At 38.3% G+C, this 22,879-nt stretch overlaps 2 protein-coding genes across 2 annotated transcripts; one reads left to right on the plus strand and one right to left on the minus strand.

The window, feature by feature from the left end:
• Positions 1–2,383: 2,383 nt before the first annotated feature.
• Positions 2,384–10,207, plus strand: ripk1l (receptor (TNFRSF)-interacting serine-threonine kinase 1, like). The gene is made up of 11 exons (XM_044220602.1): positions 2,384–2,677; positions 3,016–3,178; positions 4,003–4,159; positions 4,334–4,471; positions 4,569–4,800; positions 5,014–5,163; positions 5,719–5,795; positions 5,999–6,074; positions 6,230–6,844; positions 6,985–7,131; positions 8,714–10,207. Exons 2-11 carry the CDS (start codon positions 3,018–3,020, stop codon positions 9,001–9,003), a joined length of 2,043 nt encoding a protein of 680 aa, XP_044076537.1. The 5' UTR covers positions 2,384–2,677; positions 3,016–3,017; the 3' UTR covers positions 9,004–10,207.
• opn7a (opsin 7, group member a) lies at positions 9,694–22,509 on the minus strand. The gene is made up of 6 exons (XM_044220603.1): positions 22,222–22,509; positions 19,523–19,617; positions 17,527–17,689; positions 17,075–17,202; positions 14,826–15,160; positions 9,694–13,510 (listed from the first exon to the last, which is right to left on the minus strand). The coding sequence occupies exons 2-6, from the start codon at positions 19,608–19,610 to the stop codon at positions 12,872–12,874; spliced, it is 1,353 nt and encodes a 450-aa protein (XP_044076538.1). The 5' UTR covers positions 19,611–19,617; positions 22,222–22,509; the 3' UTR covers positions 9,694–12,871.
• Positions 22,510–22,879: the final 370 nt, after the last annotated feature.

The raw sequence follows: 22,879 nt of genomic DNA on the forward strand, positions 1-22,879 counted from the left end.
ACCAGAGGAAGAGACAAAGTAATCTTAAGTTATTTACTTAAGCCCCAGCCATCTTTGCCCCAAATTCCTGTGCTGATGCATGCGGCTGAATGAGGGAAGGATGTGTAAGCACCAAGAACTGTTATATTCAGAAGTGGAGATACAAATCCAGTGACAGTGAGGGGATGGGGTCACATACAGGGTCTCTAACTTCCCTGCACCCTGCATGGTCATCATGGCATCATTTGTGACTCGACACCACTGGAAAGGGTTGTCCAGACTTCACCTTTGCCTGAGGGACATTCCAAACACCAGCGGAAGAGCCAGTTGTCAGCACCACTAACAGAAAGAGACATCAGGACAACAACCTTCATGAGAAGCTTGTCAAACCTGGGGAGACACTTTTCACCCACCTCTATCCCCAACATCTCCTCTAGCCAAGAGCCAGGCAGCTGAAGAGAAAACCAGTACGATGACTGGGGCAGGCATTAAGAAGCCAATCAACAGCATGGGGAGCTTCACTGCTGAAGCTCCCCATGCTGTTGATTGGCTTCTTAATGCCTGTTACAGAGAAAGGATGGCAGCTGGCAGTTCTGTACTGAATATCATCACGTTAACATCAACAGGAAGTACTGCTACCCACTGCCCCACATTGACAGTACTTTTACACCGCAGGCGCCAGTTGGTTTAACTTCCTGGTGATCTCTTGTTGTTCTATGTGAGGCAGTGTGTGACCACCAGACAACAGCTTGAATGGGAGGAGGTGTCTGTGGCAGATATATAAGGCGACCAAAGTCTATACAGAGAGTGCTTCACGTGTGAAAATTACGTCTTGTATCATGGCTGGAACTGCATCATGGAGTGAGCTGGTTATCAGACCACTTCATGCTGATACCCTGTTCCTCCATGAGAGTACTCCTGTTATTCTTGTCTCAATTAGTCTAAAACAGCCATTGCCTCATAGTTGAATACAGTGGTGGAAAGTAACTAAGTCCATTTACTCAAGTACTGTACTTAAGTACAATTTTGAGGTCCTTGTACTTTACTTGAGTATTTCCATTTTCTGCCACCTCATACTTCTACTCCACTACAATTCAGAGGCAAATATGGTACTTTTTACTCCACTACAATTATTTGAACTTTAGTTACTAGTTACTTTGCATATTCAGACTAATAAAACAAAATATAACTATAGACTAAGATAAAACTTAATTGATCCCTGAAGAGAAATTCACAAGCTAAAGATAAAGTATGAAGAGCAGATAAAGTATATATATATATATTAGAAGTTAAAATCAGCCCCACCATTACCAGCTTCACTATTAGTGTTGTACACATTAATGCATAAATAATTATAATATATAATATAATATATTGAAATGGATCTTTCTGCATAATGAGTAGTTTTACTTTTAATAGTTTAAGTATATTTTGATGCCAATACTTTTGTACTTTTACTTAAGTAAAAATTTGAATGCATGATTTATACTTGTAACAGAGTATTTCTACACTGTGGTATTGCTACTTTTACTTAAGTACAAGATCTGAGTAATTGGTTGAATACCTGAAATAACTTATGCTGTTAATATATTTGCTATCGAATATTTGTAAACAATTATTGCCAAAGCTGACTGAGAATGCACCCTCAATGAAAATGGGTCTGACCACTTATTGATCTAGGTCATAGAACATCCATCAAACAATTTTAATTATGAATGGAAAGTAGTTTTCATGTAAATGAGGCAATTTTATTCAACAATGTGTCTTTTTAATAGTGTATCACAGTGCTTAATAAACTGCAAACTGTCACATTGTCAATGTCCAAATAACCTGAAGATTACCAGCATTAAACGTGAATAATAGAAAAAGAAAAAAAATGTAAACCAGAAAACCGAGACAACACAAGACAGGTAAACATGATACTGCTTTGTTGTGGCTTTACTGTGCAAAAGGAGGAATTTATAGTGTGGGTGATCACAGATAGGCTGCTCAAAATGTAGGCCTACATGTCATACATCGCCCACGCTGTCAGAGGCTACAATTCAGGTGGTTTCCCGCTCTAGTTTCACATAAACACTTGTTTTATCAATGAACTTGTTGTTGTTGTTTTTTAAAATTAGACTAGAGCATCATTTTAGCTGGTTTGTTGTTGTACTTCCAAAATATCAAAGCTCATCATTACAGTTTGCGTCCTCATTCTTTCAGGTTCAGTAAAAGCTCTGGTCTTTTAGATGACAGATGCTGTTTAGATACAGCTGAAAACAATTAGAACAGTGCTTCAGCATCACCATCAAATCTCAAATAGACAAAGCTACAGTCCTACTAGGCAATGCAAGGTTGTTTAGTCTGCGATAATTAAATTCACCAGTAGGTGGCGACAATGCCACACGACAAGATCTAGAATGGTCCTATTTCAGAGGATTTCTGTATCTCAAAAACCCATTTAAAACGAACAAAGTTACAAAGAAAACAACCTAATATCGTATCCTGCATTTGTGTTTTGTTATGGAATGAGTTTTTAGGCCTTTTCAGCCACAAAAACCTGAAGTTGCAAGCCGTCCTGATAAGTTATCGACTAGTGAGGCTGTTTGTAGTTTTTATGTCGCCTCTCTGGTATCGCTTTTGATCGAGTTCGTCGAGGAAATCCCGGAACTAGAAACAAAGTGCTCTAAGTACTTGGACTGTACAGCACTGTTTGGTAATCTTTTTGCTCTACTTTTTGTTGCTATTGATAGCGAATGGGATGTATAATGTTGTTTTTCGGGTGAAGAGTTTGGTTAAGTTTACGAGGGCAAGCTAAATGTGTCTAACTTTCGGAAACGTTAACGTTAAGCTAGCTTATACATCTTCAGTCTGTCAAAGTGTTTTGGAAGTTATGGATGGTTGAGTCACCGCTTCAGTCATTCAATTTGTCTCTTCAGCATATTTGCATTTCCTGTATTTCACGTCATACAAGTTTTAGCTACTTTATTATGAGATTTTCTGAGTTGTTGTGTAAGTTATCTCGTTCAGCTGTTTTGTTGTGACTTCTATTAGGGATGGCCACCGCTCCACATACTTCACTTCATATGAGATCAACTGATCTCATCAAAAAAGAGCCCCTGGACTACGGAGGATTTGGAGAAGTTTACCTGTGCTACCATGTAACCCTCGGCCAGGTGGTGTTGAAGACTATGTATACAGGCCCTCTTCGCAATGAGTAAGTCCTGTGTCTATCTGTTACTGTGTGGAGTATGCTGGGCAATCCCCTTCGCTTTAAATGATAACTTGAGTCATGTGCCCACAGGACACGTCAGGCAGGCTCTCCACGCAACTCATATGTTTTTATAAATAGAGAGAAATGTATATATGTAAGTAGATGTACTATGCAATATTATATGATGCTGATGGAAGAATGTTGCCTGTGTAAAATCGTTTGTAAACCTTGTTTGGCATTATAGCAGTGTGTGATATCTATGTACTTCCTTTTAAAAGAGACTGAAATGCAGAACATTCATATTTTTATTGCAGCCTTAACATGGGATTTCAGATAGGTATTTTCAGTTCATTTCAGTTTCTGATTTTCTTTATGTCTTGCAAGGGATGCACCGATCCAACGTTTTCTTCTCCTAATACTAATACCTAATCTCTGGGTATCACTAGTATACTGCTACAGAGTACTGAACCAATACACATGATCTTTTTTCCTAAATTTAAAATCTGTACTTCACTGTGTGGAATTAATTTGAATCATTTTTATGCAAGATAACATTGGGGCATGGATTTCTGTCACACTAAAAACTGAGTTGATGCCACAGCTTGTCCGAATGATTGTAACTGATAGCAGAAACACTGACATTTATAATGACATTGACAATGACACTGTATTTCATGTTTCTGATCTGATTAAAAAAAGTAATAGCTTATCGTATCGGTGCATCCCTACGTCCTGCCTCTAAGCCCACTATAAGACGTAACATGATGAAAGTTATGCCACTTTTCTGGAAGATATCTGGTTCTCACTGTTTTTACTATACTTTCCAGAGAGAGTAAAAGGTCACTGCTGGAGGAGGGGAGCATCATGGCAAGCCTGAACCATGAGCGAGTGGTCAAGTTGCTGGGTGTGATCATGGAGGATAGAGACTGCTCGCTAGTTATGGAACTCATCCCCAGAGGCAACCTGTTGGCCATGCTAGAGACGGTCAGCAGGTTTAATATCTGTAGTCACATTGAAAAGGGAAAGATTCAGAATTAATGTCTTTAACTTCAGTAGTTCCACTAGTTTTCAACCATAGTTTGCAGCCTTAAATAACTCATATTATGGTATTGTTATATGAATTGAAGGATTAATACACTAAATTCCTCCTGTTCCTAGGTCCCTGTCCCAATATCCATCAAGGGCAGAATCATCATAGAGATTTTGGAAGCGATGATGTACCTTACAGATAGACACATCATACACAAGGACATCAAGCCAGAAAATATTTTAGTGGATAAGGATTTTCACATCAAGGTATATTACACACTATGGCCCATGACACATTTATGATTCCGACAGCATGCATGTACAATCATGGTAATCCAAGTATTTTTTCCTCTGTGTTTTCCAGGTTGCAGACCTTGGCCTGGCCATCTGCCAGACGTGGAGCAAACTCACAAGGAAGGAGTCTCGCAGGAAGAGTCATATAGGGCAGTCAGTGGGGGCGAGAGTTGCTGGCACACTGAGCTACATGGCCCCTGAGCACTTGAACAGTATACATACAGCCTCCACTGAGAAGTCTGACGTCTACAGCTTTGCAATTGTGGTTTGGGTCATCCTTACAGGGGAAGAGCCATATGCAAGTGAGTTGGGATGCCAAAACATGCTCAAGTCCTAATAACAAGACACATTTTATCCATGAATAATTAAACAGTGATGCACTGTTTTAAAATTATTACCTGGTTTATTGTCCGATTTACTGGTTTACCATTATAATGGACCATATTAATAACTCCTGACTACATTATGTAAACCTCATGCAGACAGCCAAAATAAGTGTCTTTTTCTATGTTCAGATGCCAGGAGTGAAGACCAAATGAGCCAGTGTGTCCGAAATGGTGACCGACCGGCAGAGGACCTTATTCCAGACAACACACCTGCAGAGATGATTCAGCTTATGAAGAGGTGCTGGGATCAAAATCCGCTGCAACGGCCAACATTTGAAGGTGCACTTTTTGTGTGTGTATGTATTTTAAACATTAAAGCATACGGTCCAATGCTGATCATGTGGAATATGACACAATCTAATGTAATCACACACAAAGAGAATAACATTCACGCTTCATTGCTGTTTTTATAGAAGTCAAAGCTTGTTTTTATTATAATGTTTTATTTAATGTCTGTTAGTTACTCAGCAGCTAAGATACATATTATGATACTGTTGTAACATTGTTATGATATTGCTGTTGACTGAAAAATATTTAAAATCGTTAAAATAATAAATATATTCAAAATATACAGGAAGTAGTTACTGACAAATATATAGTTTTGTAATATATGTGATGAAGCATTACAGGATTTTCGCCAGACAGCAGGGTTTTGCTTTTGCAAAAGCTGTTCTTGAGTTTCTGTCACTGTGTTGTACTGGCATATACAGTACATTATACAATATTATATAGAGTATGTAAACGTTCTTGCTTTAATTTGACATTTGACCCCTTAAGTTTGTTATGTGGATCTTCTTCTCACCTTATCCCTTCTTTTTCCTTTTTTTTTTGCAGAGAGCTACAACTTCTTCTTTCCTTTCTATATGGAAAAGCTTGAACCGCATGTAGAGGAAGATTTACTGGATCTGAGGGTAAATATATTTTATTTAGGATTTGATGTGGTAATCTTGTCTTGTATGCAAAGTTAAAATAAAGCCAGATAAATAGTTTTAGTATTAAATCAGAAATCAGAATTCTGATTTAATACTAATACTATTTATCAAATCAGAAATCTGATTTCTGATTTATTAGTAGAGTATTTTTAATCATGATTCTCCGTGTGATTTTTATGCAGAAATTGTATGAAGGCCCAGACGAACTTGTTGAGAAGTTGAAATCTTTATCAGTGACCCATGACAGTTTTTCGGCAGGTGAGCACTGTTGGTGATCTTAATGGCCTGGATATACTGTACACAATCTAATGTCCACCTTTGCTTGGCTGTATTACATTTAATGCTCAGAAAGCTAGAGAAATTGTTGAAAAGGATTGAGCCTTATTGCTTTAACTTCTCTCCTTACTTTGCAGATTGCCCAGCTCCTTTGGTGAGTTCAGACAGAAGTGTATCTATGCCAGTTGAAGCCAGTATTGAGGACCTGCATGACATCCAATATGAGCCACCTGTGGAGTCTATTCAGGCAGATGCAAAGGCAGCTAGCAGCCCTTCAGCTTTGGAGGAGAAACTAAATCGGGAGCTTCAGTACCACAAATATGGTAGTTATAACTGTGAGAACCAGCCTGATGCTGCCAACTCCTGCCATCACAACAACTCAAATCTTTTCCTGCAAAACCATGTCAGCACTTCAGATCACACTGTAAGGCAACCAGAACAAGACAGACCCTCTTGTGTATCTTCTGTCCATTCCTGGACAAAAGCTGAGCCTGTACAGCCCACCAGCCAGGAAGAGGCTTGGTATCGCCCTACTGCTGGTCTCTATGAGTCCATGAACTCAGCTGCTCCATTCCACTTGCCAATGTCTGCCAGCACCTCTTCTCTACCCCAGTTTAACCAGCAACATCCACAATCCCAATATGACCGCCAGCAGTCCTGGCCAGCTTACCCAGTGTTTGATACATCTGCTCCTGACATTAGCCCTGGGCGTCTCCTGACCCCTTCCAAGAGCAGCTCGCTACAAGATCCAGGTATGTACAAAAATGTCTTTTTGATGAAGCATTTCTTCAGTAAATTCAAGATGTGTGCACAGCTGCTTTTGTCACCTTTGACTGACATGTACTGGAGAGACTGAGTTCGAGAGAGTGTGTTTGCTCTGTGTTTGTTCCAGGATCTCTTTTCATTCAGAATGCCAGCGGGATCCAGATTGGGAGCAACAACACGATGAGTATCAGAGGTTACGAGTCCTCCCATAGTTTATCTCTACATGCTAACGATTCAGCTAACTCTCCCATCAAAGAAGGCATTCTGAAATATGGTAAATCATAACAATATTTCATTCATGTAACAGATATGATAGTTTGTCTGTTGTCGCTCAGTTTGCAAACATGATGTTATTAGGGCTGCAACTAACGAATATTTTCATCAATATTTTCATTTTATCAATTAACCTACAGTTTATTTGATTGATTAATCATTTTTGCCATAAAATGTCTGAAAATAGTGAAAAATGCCCATTGTTATTTCCCAGATCCTAAGTCTCGAATCTTCAAATTTCTTGTTTTATCCGACCAACAGTCCAAAACGTATAGGAATCCAGTTTGCTATTATACACGTCAAAGAATAGCATCAAGTCTTCAAATTTGAGAAGCTCAAATCAGAGAATGGAAAAATTACTTAAATTGAATTTTAAAATAGTTAATATTATTTTCTATCGATCAACTAATCAATGAATCCACTCATCGTTTCAGCTCTAGTAGTTATTTATAAGCAGTAACACATTGAAAGGTACAGTAAATAATGCAGTACACAATTTTTGTAGCAGGTCAGATGTTTTCAAATCATCCATGGTTAGGCCCGTCACGATAACTACTTTTGTTGGACAATAATATTGTCCCAGAAAAAATTGCGATAAACAATATTCTTGTCATTTTCAGACCATTTTGTGCCACTGATATAACGATAACATAATAGTGTAATAATGCAAGTACACCCTTTCAAAGAGCAATGAACTTTAAAGCTGCCTAAGCCCCGCCCGTGGTGAAACTCAGAGAGCAGATGACAAGACAGAAGCATTGCGACCAGAAATATGGAATATGGCCATTTGCACAAGTAACATCTCAGATATTTCTTGTTTAGTTAACATAGAATTTTGTTGTATTAACACGAAATAATTCTATGTTAACACAACAAAAATGTACGCTTTAACGTGGCTTTTCTGGTTGTGGCCAACGACGGACCCAGGTTCCTGTAACAAATGCGTAGACGACCACTTCAGTAATTCATGCACAACTTGCTCCCATGCATTGTTGTCCGACATCATTGATGCCACCTTCCTCATGAATATGTATGAGCGCCTTCATTCAGGGTCCCTCATTGGCCACAACCAGAAAAGCCACGTTAAGGCGTCAATTTTTGTTGTGTTAACATGTAGAAATATTTCGTGTTAATAGTACAAAACTCTAATGTAGTCTAAACAACAAATCTCTAAGACGTTACCTGCACAAATAACTTGCTTTCCATACAGAAATGACTGCAAAACGTGTCTCAGACGCTGCATACATTTTTTTCTGTTCATTTGGCTTAGGCACTGTGGGAAAAAAAACGCTCAGGCGGTGAGCCCAGGTCTCATAATGTAAGGAAAACCCTGCTGTTTATTCTGGCATCATGTTGGCTAAAATGTTGGTGATATTCTTATCCTAATAAACATGCATGTAAATACAACGGGCAATATCGTACGATATATGAACATGACCTTGACAAGTCAATAAAGTAATTATTGTGACAGGCTGATCCATGGCAACAGTATTTTCTAGTTCAACAATCAGTTAATTGAAACAGTTTCTCGTTAGAGTTCAACAAACAGTTCCCCTAATAGATTTATCTTTTGTGTCACTTAGAGGACCATGCTGTGACCGAGGAGCACCTGGATCTGCTGAGGGACAACATTGGGAACAAATGGAAGCGTTGTGCACGGCGACTGGGTCTGACCACTGTGGAAATAGAGACCATTGACCACGACTTTTACCGTGATGGCTTGCCAGAAATGGTGCACCAGATGCTGGAGCGATGGAAAATGAAGGAGGGAAGCATTGGTTGCAAAATCGGGAAGCTTTGCCGAGCACTGGAAGGCAACATAAAGCTAGATGTCATCCAGAAAATACTGGACAGCTGCGGTTCTTCCTCCTAGATCTCATTCCCTCTAAAGGACTTTCTGCCAATGGTGGCCCTGTTTTCTTTCAACCATAACCAAAAACACTTGATTTAATGTGCAGTGGGTTTATGTACAGTACAAGTCAATAGAACGTTGTTTGTGTTGCGCTAAAGCGCTAAAATAATTGGCAAAAGACGCCTCTCACTGCAAAAAAAGTGCCCTGTCTGATTGCAGCTTAAAGCACTGAAAATGGTGTATGGAAAACTTAACTGTATCATTCCAGAAAAGATATCATGGTTATGATCACTCATGATAACCACAGAGCTCGCTCATAGGGAAAATTGTCTTTGACAGCTTACTGAACACTCAGTGTAATCACTCATTTTGATAAAATTCATCCAAAAGTCCAAAAATCATTTGGACTTTGCTATTTTTGTGACAGTTTAAAAGCTCTAATTGCATTATCAAATGACTGCATGACTTGTTCTGCCAAACATATATTTATATCAGCAGTAGAGATGAACATGGTCAAGGTTCAGTTTCTTCTAATCATGGAATTTATGGTTCATTTTGTAATTTACTATAAAGCAATAATGGCCTCAATTATTCGTAAGTCAAAGCAACAGTAGAAAAAAATATTAACACATACATTGTCAAGTATTTGTTTTTCAGAAATTGTTCTCTGTGTGATGACATTATGGAAAAGTCACTGAGATTGTACACGGTTACTGTAGCTTTAACAGAATAATGAACTCATATTCAGGGACAATAAAATGGTGTGTGGTAAACATTTATTTTATTTCAGCCCAACACAACCATGACTCCAAACACCGAACAGGCAAAGTCAATGAGTCTGTAAGAAGCTGAAGAAGAAACATAAGTAGTCATGGGGGGGATGCAATTTGTACAGAAGGACAGAAGCTTTAGTACAGTATTCCACTTGTACATGTGTATTATTGTTGTCATCCTCAAACTGTTTCTTTTAATTTTTATACCCTCTGTGGATTATGTGCTTCCATTTCCCCAAGTTACAGTAAAACTGCATGAATGACTAATTAGCTACTTGTTTGATTGTTCAGTGTGTCGACTTACTGTAATGATATCTGATTATCTTTAAGCTGATGAGATGATGCTGTGCTGTATCAAGCATTTTGGATTCCAAGCTTTTCTTACCATCCAGTCATATTGCCTTGGAGATGTGTCAATGTCATGTTCTGTTTAATTACAAAATTCTCTGTAATTTTGTGTACTGGGTCTTATACTGGTTTAGTATTTCCTTCAGATCTTATTGGTTATCCCCTGCAACTAGTTAATGGGTATCAGTACACTGAAAACATGAACACATTTACATTTACACAATTCCATACTACATACTAAATCTAAGATAGTGTTGAGAATGTAGTGGGAAAGAGCCAAAATATAGTATACAAAAAAGTCAGCATATGCATACTAAAAAGCATTTGACTTTTGACGTTGCTATTGAAGGACACCGTTGCCCTTCAAAGCAACTGGACCAAGCCATGGAATTGGGTCAACAACAAGTCAGTATCCACCAATTACAACCCAGGAAAAACACCAAGGCTGAACCTGACTTCAGTCTTGTTTTTATAAATGACTGTAATAGGGCCACATATAAAGTGTATTGTTTGACCTGTAGACAATAATAACACAAAACCCCTAAATTAGACATTAAAAAGTCTTTAGTCTGAATACACAGGCTTTTATTACATGACATTTGTATTATACAATTAATGTAGAATGTGGATAATTTTTCCTGAGAACAAAAGTTTATTTGTCCACACATTTTCCCTTTTACTGTTGTCATTGACTGTTTGAAATCACATTTTAATGGACCTTTTAATGGTTTACAGATGTGATGATAGTACACTTTTGCAAATCAAACAGCCACTGCTGATATTTCTTACCTGGTGAGTTTAATAATCTCTTCACTAAACATAAGAGAATTAATCCCTCCATGCCATGAACAATTAATGATAAGATCCTGGGATACAAATGTGGACAGGCTTTCCAGTAATTACATCTGTTTTCTATTAGATTTAGGGATGCTGTTAAAATGGCACCCTGTTGATTGATAGATAAAATCTAATTAAGTACTTTCGTTAATCAAAAGCATTATGCCTTGCAACATAAACCTACAACATGATAAGTAATTAAAAAAAAAGGTAAAACAGCAATTATGTTTTAATTAGATTAGATGAAATAGCAGTAGATCCATGGGATAAGCTATGAGGGTAACAATTCTGCGAATGGCTGAGAAACTGACACAATAGCTTGCGTTGTCGAAGATGGCTTTGGTCCTGAGTGACTGCCCAAATCCCATTCCAGTCATGTTTACTTTACACAATGGATTTACACACAACAATTACAGACAGCATGAACTTAATAGTCTTTCTCCACTAATGAATTTATCTACAACTGCATTATTTGGATTGTATTGGTTTGTTTCATTGGTCTTTCTGCCCTTTCGCCTCTGCTGTAGTTAAATAAATGTATAAAGACATATTCCATTTTAATTGTACACTAAAAGAATGACTTGAAGTTCTGGACGGGTAGATGGACAATATTGTGCAGTGCCATAATAATGGTGTTATGCAGCAGCATTGAGTGCTACACCATGTACATAGATAATTGATCAAGCACCATAAACTATATACCTGCAGTTGTCAAGTGTAAACAATACTTGGGCTGGCATGGTGAAGGAAGTGTTAACAGCTTTTGAAATGAGATGGCACTAAGTTCACATGTAGATGTACTGGTAAAGTGCAGAATGTCAGCTTTAATTTGAGGGTACTATTAGCCATATGATCAACAGTTATCAGTTGGTATTATTTAGTTATATATTTATGTTCTTCTCTGTGCTCCTCTCACTGATTTTGAAAAAGGTTTGGAAAAAGGTGATGTACTTGCACCAATCAGGATTTAGCAACATTTGAATCAGAATTGAATGGGTGTAAGTAGATTGTTTCATCACTGATTAAACAGATTAGCTGAATTTTTGAGATAAACTCTTAATAAATAATACCTAAAGATGTTTTTTAAACTTAGATTTTTGCTTATTTAATCATGAATATTTAACCATATAGAGAAATACTTTTGAAAGTTTTCAGGAGCTTTAAAGTGACGCTCACAGTTAAAACAAGATGCATCCAAATTATTGTAAAAATTGAAAGTTGCTCTTCATCCAACTTGGCCCAGTTTATGCAAACTTCAAAGTAAAGATGGAGCACTTCCTTAAATCCAGCTGTGTTAAGGTCATACACACATACAGTAAATCAAGACAGATGAGGCTGCCAGTAGTGCTTCAAGGAATGTTTGAGGGGGTACAATATCAATTTTAATAGAAATTTGCTGCAACACTTAAAATGCAGCCTAGGGGATTGAATACTTTCAGAAGGTATCTGAATCTGAACCAGAGCTTAAAGACTGGCATTGACACTGACTGGGAAATGAATAGGTGGAAAACGTCCAAACCTATCCATCTTAAGCCACGTAGCCCTGACACAATGATATAGAGGCTAGTTTGACTGAATTAGCAATACACTGTTCAATGCCAAGCCAAAAATAACACGTCAGAGATGCATTACATGCAAAAATTACAAAGGCAACATAATTAGATTGTTTATGGGTTGCAAATGAAATACCCTTCAAATTATAGCTGTCTGCATTTAACCTCAAAGCTATTCTGTCATATTAGCATACGTAAAGCACAGTGGGTGACACAAAATAAATAAGTTACATGGCTGCTGCCTACAGGAGGAGCATATGGTACATTCCTGAACAAGATTTCCTGAAAATATAGATTAAGTAATTTCACATCTGAAAGAACATAACTTGCAAAATATGTCCAGAGATATTCTGTAAACATTATAAATTGAGAGAAATATCAGGGCCAAGCCACTTTTGCATGCCCTGGAACCATTGCTAAATTAATATGGAAGTTGTCTATTTCTGAAGTCCTTTTTGCGCACATGGTGGCCAGCAGAGACTTCTCGTGGCACACACTTTGAGTCTTCTGCTTATGTGTTTGGGGAACTGGAGGGTCTTGATCCTTAGATGAGTCTCCACTGGCAGCACAGTTAGTGACACTGCACATTTGAGGGTAGTATCTGAAGCATTCAAAAGCATCCTTGCACTGCTCACAGCTGTGTTCCTTTAATGCTACCATAGGAGGTTGAGCAGAGAAGTTGGATGAAGGGAATTGGTTGGTCTGTCTGTGGTTTGTGCGAAATCTGACCCTGATCTCTGGCTTGGAGCAGCAATTAGCTGGTCCCTCGGAACAGAGGCAGCCCTTCAGACAGGCGTGGCATAGATTACCCATGTCCCTGCGCATCACCCTGCGGAAGTTTGGCCTCAGCATTAAGTAGATGATTGGGTTGTAGATGGTGGAGGACTTGGCAAACATGGCTGGCATGGCAAATGCCAGAGGAGGGATGTTCTCAATGTGTCCAAAAGCAGCCCACATGGACACCACAGCATATGGAGTCCATGCCGCAAAGAAACCGATGCAGACAGCAACACTTAGCTTGCAGGAGAAAGAGCACACATGAGAAAAGTGTACTTGCTATCATTTTTAAAAATACATACTTTTTACTGATTAGCTTTTGGTGCTTTTCACAGAACAGTATATTTAGATTATAAATCTGGTGTTATTCTCTATTTTTCTTATTTCAACAAATGCCATGAAAACACCAAAACCACCAATACATACGTCTCTCAATACTTTTCGACTTTCCCACCCTGTCTGTGGCACTCAGCCCCAAGCCCACTCGTTTCTACTGGATCTAAATCAAAAACAGATCATGAATACATACTTTCATGTTTTAAAAAATGCAAAGTAGCTTCCTAAAACATCTGGGCACTGTAGTTTTTAGCAAATGTCAAACAAAAGTAAATAGTGTTTTTTTGGGGACTATTTTCAGTCTGAGTATTTATGGCAGCAGGATAGCATATGTGGAACTGACTCAAAATAAACTACAGTGTCCATGTTCGTGGTAATGAAGGGACATGTCACCCAGTGCTACAGTGTGGCTCATTTATGTGCTTTTAATAGTTTTTGGACAACAATGGAGCTCTATGATACAGAGGTATATGCTATATCAGGTTTTGGCTACACAAGCAATACTTGTTAGTAGGATCAATTAATTGTTGGTTTTGGTCTTTTCATGGCATTTGGTGACAATAACATATATATAGAATATCACCAGACTTATCCTTTAAAAGCACAAGATAAAATCTAAACAGTGACTGACTGGTATGGCTGACTGAATTTGAGCATTTATCGTCAACCTAAAAGATTTATTGACCAACTTCAGTCAGATTCTACATGGTCAGAAAGGCATTTTTGGATGAATCAGTTATTCTTGGAGAAGGGTATATGATAGTGGCCATTTATCAGCAAAGGCGGCAGTAGCTTCTCATTCATCACAGTACAGCCAGAGCCAATTCCTGCTAATGAGAAGCTGCATCACTGGAGGATCTATTGAGGTCACTGCCAATTTCTTCAACAAATGGGGGAGTGAGGAACTCTTGTCTCTAAGCCCCCTCACCACCACCACCTGACACCACATTATCTGCATAATCATGTGGTGTCAATTTGGTTTTAACTGGTGAGAAGGGATTGAGAGAGTGAAAGAGACTGCAGAAGCAGCAAAGCAAAGCTCTCAAACTGATTTCTTAATAGTTACAGCTTTAAAGGATTATTCGTAGAACATGTTATTTCTAAATCAGTACTTAAAATTTAGACTAGTGGAAAGTGTAAAAGCACTTAATAGTACATGAGCCAAATGGAATCTCTGGCATGATAGTAATAATTTGTGTTTATCAGACTTTCCTCCTACCTTAACAATAATTGTCTGGATGCTGCTCATGTGTTTCTGCCTCGATGTATGCTGCTCCATATTCTTGCGGGATGCATGCATTGTGACCAGAATGCCTGTGTATGATGCTACAATAACACCACATGGAAGGATGTAGCAGAAGATGAACAGTGCCACGGTGTAGGAGCGTGCTCTGGTATGCTGATTGGACAGGCGCCAGTCAATGCAACAGGCGGTTCCATAGGGCTCTGGTCCATATTTTCCCCAGTGGACCAGTGGGGAGCAGGCAAACAACAGTGCATAGACCCAAGCACTGGCAATAAGCAGACGGCCGTGAACAGATTTAAACCTGTTCCCTGTGAAAAAAGATTCCGTTTATATTTTACTATTCATGTAGTGCTATAATAAATTAGATGATGGAAATCTTTAGGTAGTTTGATAACCCTGGCTTCCTGAGTAACGAGTGAAATGTCTACAAACTAGTTCATACATAGTATCGTCTCACTGCATCTGAAGGTAAAAGTGTTTATAGTTTTTTTTCCGAACGGCAACACCCAAAGGCAGGGCGAAAAGCCTACCATCATAGAGCGGGAGATGAGCTAATCGTTCAAATGGGGATAACGCTCCCTTTCGCAGTCTTTGTACTGCTGAAGAGTGATGGAAGTAGTAGGAAGTATGAAGAATTTAAAAAAGAGAGCTTGAGACAGAAGTTCAAATCCCGCATACTTACTCACACTTGGTCCATTGCTGTGTTGATGCCTTTACACCAGCTCTGAGTGGCTGGCTGTCATTACGTCTGTGTTGAAACCTTCTGCCTACTGCATAAGTCAACATTACTGGGCAGCCGGGTATGTCAACTTGTGCCAAATTTGCTAGCAAGCTACGTTGGCTTGGTCTGCTGGAAGCCAGCCAAAAAAGTTTTCAGTTTGCGGTAGTAAATGAATGAATGGGCCTGGCTTTAAGGCTTACGTTGACTGGGTTAATGTGTTAGCTAACGTCAGTTCGGTAGCTTCAAAGCTTGTGAGTGAAACATGCAGGTCTTGACAATTAACGTTATAACTTGTCCGGAACAAGTAAACTTGGTCGGACAAGTGAAATGCTTAATCATATATTTCCCTGTCGTTCGAGTTAAACATATGGGGAAAAACTGTGTTGGCTTCTCAGACCTGTTCCCCAGTGTGTATAAATGGGCATCACATGTTGCTGCTGTAACATTTATAGCCTGCTAGTTTATTTATTTGGATATTTTGACAAGCAACTTGTTATTATGCTCGATCCGTTTTCACTTACTTGTTCTTACCAAAAAAAAAGCTTAATGGCAAGCCCTGAACATGCATTGCAATTACTATATAGTAAAACTGTTGTTTCGAAGATTACACAGCAATTTATTTGGAAGATATTTGTGTATGATTTCTAAGCTCTAAGGCCAGGTAGGCAAATTGACTGACTGATAGTTTCAGCACTAGTGTGATTTTATTGGTAATATTTACCTACACAACAGCCTGAACAAACTGTCTGGGATGTTTAAAAAGAAACACATACTGTCACTTTGATTCCAATTACCGATACCTGTATTAGCCTAATTAAATTAGTTTAAAGAAAGAAAACATTTAATTTTATTAATAAAATGTAATGACTTTCATAGACAGTCGTAGTGTTTTAATTGTCTTTGACTAAAACTAGAAGGATAATAATGACTAAAATGTGACAAACTAATTTTTAAGTAAAGTGGATGGATGGGTAAAACACAGGACCCTCATCCAGGAGACCGCTGTTCATGTACACATAAACATCATGACTGTCAGCAAATCGTAATGAAATGAGTGCTTCTGTAAATATGTAGATGGTGAGATACCACTGTGAGACATTACAATAAATGCAATGAAAGACAACATATATTTTTGTAGGTCCACATTTCAAAGGAAAATTGACAATGATTGATTAAGTGGCTCAAAAAGAATTCACATACGTTTTGTGTTACAAAATGCATCTAATTGAGAGTTCTGTATAGAAACCCTTTTGTGACAATGAAAACACAATTTCGTGAGGTCAAATAGAAGGCCCCATTTTACTACATTAACCAACATCTCAAATAATACTTATTGAGTGCAGCCACTGGACTTGTCAGTCATCAAAGGAAGGCTAATGTGCAGTGCATTACGGAGGGATTATCATTTTGTTTCCTTCCACAGATAAATCAGCCATTCAGTGATGCGATGGTTAATCCTGTGTCATTTCATTGGGCGAAAATAGCTTCTTTGAAGACTTACCATAGAGCGGATAACATACTTTCACAAAGCACACCATGCTTAGCATGGTTAGAGTGGTCAGACTGCAGATGCCAAACAACATGCCACAAAAAGCGTATATGGAGCACACTGTTTTCCCATACAGCCATCTGTGTAGGAGGGTAAGGGGGTGTGAGAAAGAGAAAGAGGACAGTGCAAAGCAAAGACAGAGAAGAAAGATCAATGAGGGAGAGGGTGAGAGAGGGAAATGAGGAGAACAGCATGAGCACGACAATCTATATCTGTGAACTCACAAGATTATACTGCTGACCAACCATATAGTTAAATGAACCATGAAATATTAAAGGGAGTCTGATTTAAAAGCAGTGCCTTTCCCTCTCTATAGCACGTGTTTCACATGAAAGTATCCCATTCTATGGTGGTGAGAACAATCACATACCAGTTAATGCTACAGTAGGTGCCAGGTGTAGTACCTGTGGTAGAAGCTTGAAGTTATTGCCAAAGGGTAGAGGGACAGAGTCAGGCCCAAGTCACTAACAGCTAGATTGATGATGAAGTACTCGGCGGGTTTCAGGAGGTGCTTTTTCTTGTAGGAGACATACAGTAGCGTGCTGTTTCCAAACAGTGAACATACTCCTGCAGGAAAAACAGACCAAAACCTCAGAATGTGAGTGAGTCTTAATTGTGTGCCACAAGGTTGAGGCGCTAATGTCAGGGAATTGTTTTTGGAATAGTTAAACATTTTGGGAAATTCACTTATTTGCTTTCTTGCAGAGAATTAGATGAGAAGATACGTCTAATATCTATATGACAAATCTTATCTTAGCTCAGCATAAAGACTGGAAAAGGGGAGAAACAGCTAATCTGGCTCCATTTTAAAGTAAGAAGATCCTGTAAAACAGCAACTTGGGGTTTTTTTCATTTTGTTTTTTGTGCAGATTAAAGAAACAAGATAAAAAGTGTTAGTTAGAGAGCTTTAGAGGTGCTGGTAGGTGGATTTTGTTACCGTCAGACAGTGCCAGGCTGGCTGTTTACCCATTTCCAGTCTTTATGCTAAGCTAAACTAACCAGCTGCCTGCTGTAGCCTTATATTTACAGAGTGGTATCGATCTTCTCATCTAACTCTAGGCAAGAAAGCAAATAAGTGTATATTGCGAAATGTCTGACTATATCCTTTAAGATAAAATATAGATTTATCAATATTTTATTTATAAAGGAAGTGCTTTGTAAATAGGTTGGTGTTTTGGCTTTGTAATTTCATTTCATGATGTTGAAGAAATTAATCCAAAAGTATTGCAGTTCTTCTCCAGTGATAGCAGGGATAGAAAATCAATTTTCACAAGTTCATGTTGACACCTGTCTTCACTGTCTTGTTTCATTTGAAAAATTTGCCACACACATCTCAGTGCTGGGATCGGAGTGACTAGCATAAATACGAGGAATTCAGAGTTTGTGATGCCTCAGAAAAAGCTTCTTTAAAAAAACAAAATCACATTAAGTGAACATGAATAGCTTTTAAAACATTTTTTGGGGGGTGGTCCACCTAAACCAGTGGTTCTCATGCCCCCTTCAGAAGCAGAAAAAAGGTCATGCCCCCTCACTCAGATGGCTGAGTTGGTATTAAACAATCATAATATATACATATTTAACCACCGATGCAGCACCACAGCTGCACAAGTTACATTTCTTTACAGATCATCATTGACTTAAACAGAACTCTAACAGCAGCAAAAACACACTGACACTGGCATATAACTCTTGATGAACACTAATTTAGTAGCAATAGCAGTATGAATTAGTCCCTCAAAGCAAAAATACAGCAATAAGGAAAAAACATTAACATCTTTAAATTAGTAATTAGTAAACAAGAACATTCACAAAATAAATATCATATTAAAACTGTGTCTTTGGTTTCCTTCTAACAGTGTGCAGCCTACGACTACATTAAATGCAGGGATTCTCCAGTAATGCTGCCAAGATCAAAGACTGAGATGAAAGTTAGCCTGGGCATGATTTTTTTTTCAGTACATGGCTCAGTCATATAATTTATTATCAGAAGCCCCTTATGTTGTCGTGTTAGAAGCACAGATAATACATGAACAGCTACAACACTGGCTGCCTCACTGGGTCTGTACATTGATGTGTGCATGTCTGAGGAAGGATAGACTTATGCAGATATAGAATTTATACATGAATACAGTAAATATATGGAAGTGATACATATACACAGTAGGTTTTATAGGTGGAAGTAGAATGCATATGACTTTGTAACACAGTCAGAAATGCAAAGATAAATGTGCTTCCAAGGCTTCACAGTATGCTGTCTTGCTTCATGCTGTTACTCATTTCAGCCTGAGCAGAAAGAGTAAAAAACTCATTGACAGCATTATTAGTGTTATTAACTCTTTATTGTCTGTTAAGAAATAAAAAAGACAAAATGGGTTTGAATTTCTGTAGACTGCTACTCACCAAAAACAGAGTAGACCACAGCCACCATTATATCCAGTGGCACAGGTATCTTGGAGTAGAATGCCATATCTTCCTCTAACAGCCCCATCTGAAAACTGATCAGAGTTTTTCAAGAGCAATGTTAGGGGTTGGTCTAGCTGAAAATAGATAGCTTTTAATCTGTGTATTTAAAGCCGTTACAAGTAGGATTCGAAAATGTCAGGCTTTCACTTCTCCCAGTGGGTGAATCATAAAAGACTGACGGCAACGCACGACACTGCAGGTTGTTGGCTACTAAACAACAAACTACTTCTCTAATCATTTTACATTGCAGTCAGCGACTTAAGTATTGTGTAGGCAATTTTCACAAGTGAAACTTAAAGTGTTGCAAATAAGACTAAACTTCGTGGTTTGTTCACATGTTGAAAAAACAATTCACATGAGAAATGTAAGGGTAACTCACATGGGGAAAAAAGGAAACTTGTTGCATTTACACATGTGAAAACGATCTGGAAAAGTAGTTTTATAGCTTTAATAAGCTTGGGTCAGAGGGCAGTCATGTAATTGAATTTGGTTGGTGGTTGTATTAACCTTTTCAATACCCTTAACTGAATGTGATTTACATGTGTCTTTAATTCAAAAGAGAGGACTAATACATTAACATGCCTTTAAACTACCCATGTGATCACATCATCAACACTCTCCATTTGCATGTTTTCATTCTGCTTCAGCAGCTAAAGTCAGATGGTGACTGACAGACATAGATCAATGGATGGCATGAGGGTCAATAAACAAGTGGTTCAATAACAGGTAACAGGGAAATGCACCTCAAACACATCCTAATGTGCTGTTCCTGTGGTCAGCCACATTACCAAATTTTCAGAACAGAAATGTTAAACTTTGACTTTTACATGCCAGATGTGCAGGGATTGCTATAAAAATGTAACTTTTTTCACATGCTAATTAAGAATTTACAACATATTAGTAAAATACATGCCTGTATCATTCCTCACTGACTCTCTGTTCACCTGTTGCTGTTTTGATTGTCTGTCTACACTGCTGGTAAAAGAGTGACAGCCAACAGCAACTGCTAACGCTGTATTAGGCATTGCCTTAATACATAAACCCTTACACAAATATGTCTTGGGATCTTTTTGTAATAATGTTAGCAGATGGAACAAATTAAAAGCATTAAGTGAAACAGTGTGAGAATATGCACACTGATATACACTGCTCTGTGGCCTCTACATTATCTGTATTAATCTCTCACTGTCTGGTCAGCTATAGGCTGCTGAACCACACATGCTGTATGCATAATCATGGTCTTGTCAGAGAGGAAACCTTTCATGGTTTCACATGAAAGTGTGAGAAACACAAGTGTTACTAAAACAGAGCAGTAGGGATTCAGTGAAAACTGAACAAACAGCATTTTTAACTGTCTGCGATTTTTGTGAGTCATTAAAAGTATTTTACTTATTAATTTATTTATACTTTGGTATATTGTATTAATTTGCTTACAAATGAGCAGTTTTCTACTTTTCAATTTGTTTAGTCTCCTTTCCCTTTTTAACAGAATGCCTAAATAACCACCAAACAATCATACACTTTATCTCAGCTGCAGCAAATTTATTTTTCCAGAAAAAAGGCGGAAAAACGATCAGCATATCAAAAGGACATGAGCATGAAGCTGAAAGATTTGAGGTGGGTGTGTTGGCTGTGGGGCTCCAAGTCCTCCTCATCATCATCATCCTCATATTAGACAGACAATAAGGAGATATAAATTAGTTATTGTTGTTCTAATAATAAACATTATATCCAGAGTATACAACAAAAAACCCTCCACAAAGTGTATACTATAGATCCGTAGCACAGTGTTGTCTGAGGAGTCATCATACTAGTACGCAATTGCCGTGTACCGTCTTTTTAATTATCACAAACTCGCTCCGTGCATAGAGGCTCAAAACTCATCCAGACGCACTGTCACGCACGCTTTCTTGGAACATGTGCTACACATAACTGAATGTTTGAAAAGGAGAAAATACATTGTGTGCACTTTCTATCTGCTCTCCAGCCTGGTTCGTTGCAGGCGATTAGACAGTACAAGGGGACAGCTGGTCAGACCGCCTTGTCTTTCATCACTTGCGTCCATAATTACCAAAACTCATGGTATCAACTTTTCGAAGCGGAGAAAGAGGTAAAAAAAAAAAAAAGAGGTAGTGTAACTAGAGCTGACTATCGGAGTCAGCAATGAATGGATTCTTAAGTGATTAATAAAAAGTGATTTTAAAATGGTCGGGGTTTCTGGATCAGAAAATATTAACAATTTAGGTTCAGTATCAGTCCAAAGAGCAGTCTATCAATTTGGTTTCTCATCATGTTTGAGTTACACTTTTGGATTCCCTTTAATTACTATCCAAACTGTCCTCGTATGATGTTGCAGTGGTAAGAGCACTTGCAAACGGACGGGACATATTCACAAATCATTAAAAAAATCACCACACGACAGATCACTAATGATCCACAAAGTTCTGTGTATTTGCGCAAATTCGTTGGGTGAACAAATTTATACCCGTGTTTGGTAGTTTTCATGACAAATGGTAGACTATAAGTAGGTTCAGTTTTGACACATATTTCAGTCAGTTGTCTGTCGTCTAAACTGACTTCAATTGCTTACAAGACCACTTGACCACTTTAACTAATGACAAATAAAATTGCCTTACCTTGGCGAATAAGTGCTGAATTTCCTAAATCCGCGTCCTCTAAAACTATGATTGATCCAATTAAGGTACCAGTAAGTTTACAAAATTACAATCTAACCTTTCCCCCATTGGCTATTGATTGCGCTAAATGAAGTCTCAGAGATGTTTTCTCCTCTCAGCAGCAGTCAGAGGAGCAGCAGCGGCTACAAGGCACCAGAGAGCGAACCACACTGACTGGATACCACTGTACGTCTGTGTAGACAGAGAAGAAGGAGGCTTCACAACTACAAGCTAGAGCGCCAGATCCCCAAAACTGCAAGCTGCTCTAATCAATGAATGACGTCAATTACAAATTAATTTAAAAACGCACACTCACGTAGGTTTATTTTGGGGTCTTGCTTTGAACATAGTAACACAGCTGCTGACAGTACAAACATTTGAGGAATACTGTACAAATCAAAACCACAGGGATGGTGTCTGAAATAAAGACAAACAGAAATTAAGTGAAAAAGTGAACGACCATTTGAAAGAAATCACTGGTGTAATTTAAAATCTTCTTTCAGTTTCCACTATGACTGCAGCTAGTTTGGGATTCCATTAAATATTACATTAATATTACAAACCAATCCTGTACAGTAGCTGCTCATTTCAGCATATCATTTATCACACTATAGTGGAC

Source organism: Siniperca chuatsi, linkage group LG13 (genome assembly GCF_020085105.1).
Source record: "Siniperca chuatsi isolate FFG_IHB_CAS linkage group LG13, ASM2008510v1, whole genome shotgun sequence".
NCBI lineage: Eukaryota > Metazoa > Chordata > Actinopteri > Centrarchiformes > Sinipercidae > Siniperca > Siniperca chuatsi.

Excerpts from the sequence above, each read along its gene's own strand:
- ripk1l (XM_044220602.1), top strand. The coding sequence starts at position 3,018 with ATGGCCACCGCTCCACATACTTCACTTCATATGAGATCAACTGATCTC. Across the intron at positions 4,472-4,568 it reads ATAAGGATTTTCACATCAAG|GTTGCAGACCTTGGCCTGGC; the intron begins GTATATTACACA and ends TGTGTTTTCCAG. Across the intron at positions 5,164-5,718 it reads GCAACGGCCAACATTTGAAG|AGAGCTACAACTTCTTCTTT; the intron begins GTGCACTTTTTG and ends TTTTTTTTGCAG.
- opn7a (XM_044220603.1), bottom strand. The coding sequence starts at position 19,610 with ATGGGGCTGTTAGAGGAAGATATGGCATTCTACTCCAAGATACCTGTG. Across the intron at positions 17,690-19,522 it reads TGTGGTCTACTCTGTTTTTG|GAGTATGTTCACTGTTTGGA; the intron begins GTGAGTAGCAGT and ends TTTTTCCTGCAG. Across the intron at positions 15,161-17,074 it reads AGTATGTTATCCGCTCTATG|GGAACAGGTTTAAATCTGTT; the intron begins GTAAGTCTTCAA and ends CTTTTTTCACAG.